Source organism: Myotis davidii, unplaced genomic scaffold, assembly GCF_000327345.1.
Source record: "Myotis davidii unplaced genomic scaffold, ASM32734v1 scaffold228, whole genome shotgun sequence".
Taxonomy (NCBI): domain Eukaryota; kingdom Metazoa; phylum Chordata; class Mammalia; order Chiroptera; family Vespertilionidae; genus Myotis; species Myotis davidii.
Window position 1 is genome coordinate 2,097,942 of NW_006300104.1, and position 3,899 is coordinate 2,101,840.

Here is a 3,899-nt window from a genome sequence, read left to right on the forward strand (position 1 = left end):
TCTAGTATTTTCATGGTTTACATACCATTATATTGGCTGGGCCACAAAAATATTCATTGTGGGCCGAGGGCTGTGAGTTTGATATGCTTGATGTAGAGCAACCAGAAACTAGTCAGAGTTTTATTTATCTATTTTTTTACATTTTATTGATTATTTACAGAGAGGAAGGGAGAGGGATAGAGAATTAGGAACATCGATGAGAAGGGAAACATCGATCAGCTGCCTCTTGCACACTCCCTACTTGGGATGTGCCCGCAACCAAGGTACATGAACTTGACCAGAATCGAACCTGGGACCCTTCAGTCTGCAGGCTGATGCTCTATACACTGAGCCAAACCGGTTAGGGTGCACACTTTAAAGAAAGTGTCTTGGTGACTGGACCCAGACACCTATAAGGTGGGTGTTCTGGTCAGAAGGTCGAATCTCCAAAGTGTATGCTGCTGCTCTTCCCAGGTGGTCCAGAACCCCTGTGCCCTGCTGCCTGCCCCTGGGCAAGGGAGGGGGCCATCAGGAGGTCAGGGACTGAATGTTCTGGAGCATCTCCTCAAAGGCCTGTGGGGATGGTGCCTCCGCATTCTGGAATGCCGGCAGCGGGTGCAAGCCAGGCCATCACCAGCAGCAGGTGCAAGGGGTGGCTGCTGGCCCCGATTGCCCTCAGGAGCAGGGGAAGGTAGAGAAGCCCTGAGGGGTGATCGGGGTCGGCAGCCGCTACTTGCACCTGCTGATGGTGCTGAGCGATCAGGACTGGCGCCAGGCACCGGCAGCGGATGCGAGCGGTGGCTCCAATGCTAGTAGCATGTGAAAGCGCTGGACAGGATTGCAGTGTGCGGGAGCAAAGAATTTTCAGTAGCCACCAGAGGTTCCCCAGGACAACAACCAGCGCCCTGCCTTGGTCTGGTGCCCCAGCTCACCTGCTCCACCATCCCACCGTGGCTGACACCCACCATGTTCTGTGCTCTGCTGCCGATGCCCACCATGTTCCGCACACACCCCCTGGTGGTCAGCACAGGTCATAGCGACCGGTTGTTCGGTTGTTCTACAGTTTGGTCTATTTGCATATTAGGGTTTTATATATATAGATAATTCACATACTATAAAATCCACCCTTTGAAAATATACAATTCAGTGGTTTTTATTATATTCAGATTTGTACAATCTAATTTTAAGACCTTTTCTTTTTTTAAAGACATGCTCAGCTCACTTTCCCATCAGCTACTGACAAATATGCAGGCATATGTTGCACACTTTATTTTTTTAATTTTTTAAAATATATTTTATTGATTTTTTTTTTTTTTACAGAGAGGAAGGGAGAGGGATAGAGAATTAGAAACATCGATGAGAAGGGAAACATCGATCAGCTGCCTCTTGCACACTCCCTACTTGGGATGTGCCCGCAACCAAGGTACATGAACTTGACCAGAATCGAACCTGGGACCCTTTGGTCAGCAGGCCGACGTTCTATGCACTGAGCCAAACCAGTTAGGGCAGGGGAGTTCCATTTTTAACTTTTTGAGGAAAATCCATACTGTCTTCCACAGTGCAGGGACTGAATGTTCTGGAGCATCTCCTCAAAGGCCTGTGGGGATGGTGCCTCCGCATTCTGGAAGGTGTTCTGGACTCTGCTGTACAGGTTGAAGGATTTCAGCTCCAGCCAGATGAACCCGAAGTGGTCCTCATCGAACAGGATGAAGGCCCCTGGGATGCGCTGGGGGCTGATAAAGCCATGGCGGGCAACGAGGCCCAGGCCATAGAAACACATCCTGAAGGTTCGGGGGTAGTCCTCGTCACATGAGCTCACACCCACAGGCAGAACAAACTGGACAGGCTGTTCCTCCAAAGCTGCAGCCCCGGACTCCCCGACCTCCAGGGGTGGCCCGACATTGGGCTGGGCAGGGCTCTGCCAGCCATGGCCCTCGCTGTCCCCAGGCCTGTCTTCTTGCTGCTGCTGCTCCAGGCTCACCTGCTCATGAACCTCCAGGACCATGCGGGAGAGCTCGTTGAAGTTGCGGAGGTTCTGGAGAACAGGCAGCTGGATGCGGTGCATGAGGCTAATCTCTATCGTCCGCTGCCTGGCAGGGATGTTGGGGTCACCCATGATCTTCGTGGCCCTGGCATGCTTCCCATGGAAGCTGAGCATGACAATCTCTAGGCCATGGGCATCGTAGTTGCCTTTGAAGAGGCCTGGCCTGATGAGGTCGTCTGGGTGGCTGGGCGGGAGGTAGATGCGGCGGTAGGTCAGGCAGTTGTCATACTGACTATAGATGAACTTCATCAGGACTAATTCCTCCCAGTCCTCCTGGGAAATGTCCTCCGGCGTCCGCCCCCATTCTTCTCTCAGCCACGCTCGGAATTCCTCCTGCCTCCCGCCACACATCCTGTGGTGGTCCGGCTGGTTGCACCTGGTGGAGAACTCGTCCTTCAGCATCTGGATGTGGCCGCTGTGGGGCCCTCTGTGGCCTCTCCGTCAGGTGAATTCTGAACGCGGGCTTGATTTGCATTGGGTCATCCACCCGGGGGTAATGGGGAGGCAGGTACCTCCAGCCAATAATGCACAAGCCGTCCACCACTACATTCAGCAGCCCTCCATAGGGCCCGATATCTGGCTGCCACAGTCCCAAAATGTGTCTGTAAGGGTGGAGCAGCTTCGCATAGACTTCCCGACAAGACACACCCATGATCTCCAGGTTCTGCAAGTTTTCACCAACGCCATACTCCTCCCGGCAGCGCCGCCTCCAGATGCTGTCGGCGCGCAGGAGGCGACGGAACTTGGTGCAGGCCTGGGCCAGGCTGGGCAGGTCGGTGCCGGGGAGCGAGGCGAAGATCTCCACCAGCAGCTCCGGAGGCAGGTCCTGCAGGGAGCAGCGCCGGGTAGGCGCGGGACTCACGATCTTGCCACTCCCCGCACCCAAGAGGGACTCCGCGTCCGCCTCGACGTGCTCCTCTTCCGGGTCCGGGTCCGGGTCCGGCTCGCTGTTGGCCGCCGCCTTCTCGACTGGGCCCGGTTGCTGCTGGCGACACCGGCATCCCCACGGAGGGCCTATGCTGCAGAGGCAAGCGCGCTCCTCCGGGCCGGTCTGAGTAACAGCCACCATCGTGTCCGCGGCTGCCGGGCTGTGAGCTGGCCCCGCCCCGCCGGAGAGCCCAGCCACGCCCCTAGGGCCTAGCCACGCCCCTTCCGGGAGGCGTCAATGGTAGGAGTTTTTCAATAGAAAGAAACTCACACCCATTAGCAGAAACTTCTCTTTCCCAGTGTCCCCTCCCTGTCCTCCCACCCTAGCCCCAGGCAGTCACTAATCTGCATTCTGTGTGGGTCTGCCTCTATGGGTATGCCTATGGGTGGACATTTCACATAAATGCAGTCATAGTTTTGTGACTGGTCTTTTGTGACTGGCTTCTTTCCCTTAACATTTGTAAGTTTTATGTGTTATATCGTGTACTAGTACTTCATTTCTTCATATTGCCGAATGATATGTTAGTGTATGTGTATACCACATTTTGTTTACCTATTCATCAGTTGGTGAATATTTGGGTTGTTTCCACTTTTGGGCTATTATGAATAGTGCTGCTATGAACATTGTGTATGAGTTTTTGTGTGAACATGTTTCCATTTCTCTTGGGTATATACCTAGAAGTGGACCTTCTGGGTCATATGGTAACTCCATGCTTAACATGTTGAGGAACTGCCAAAACGTTTTCCAAAGTGGCTCCACCATTTTACATTCCCACCAGCAATGTACGAGGGTTCAAATTTCTCTATATTCTCATTAATACTTCTTTTTACATATATATTATCACCATCCTAGTGAGTGTTGAGTGGTATTTTATTATGGTTTAGAGCAGAGTTCTTGACTGTAGTTTGACTTGACCTTGAACTCCATACGGGAAATCTCTTCCATTCT

The 3,899-nt window shown here is 52.9% G+C and overlaps 1 protein-coding gene across 1 annotated transcript; it reads right to left on the reverse strand.

Annotated features, from left to right (window-relative positions):
* Positions 1-275: 275 nt before the first annotated feature.
* Positions 276-3,494, reverse strand: LOC102757776 (F-box only protein 31-like). The gene is given in 3 exon segments (XM_015572320.1): positions 276-528; positions 1,553-2,459; positions 2,461-3,494. Coding segments are annotated over 3 exon segments (1,560 nt in total). The 5' UTR covers positions 3,093-3,494; the 3' UTR covers positions 276-507.
* Positions 3,495-3,899: the final 405 nt, after the last annotated feature.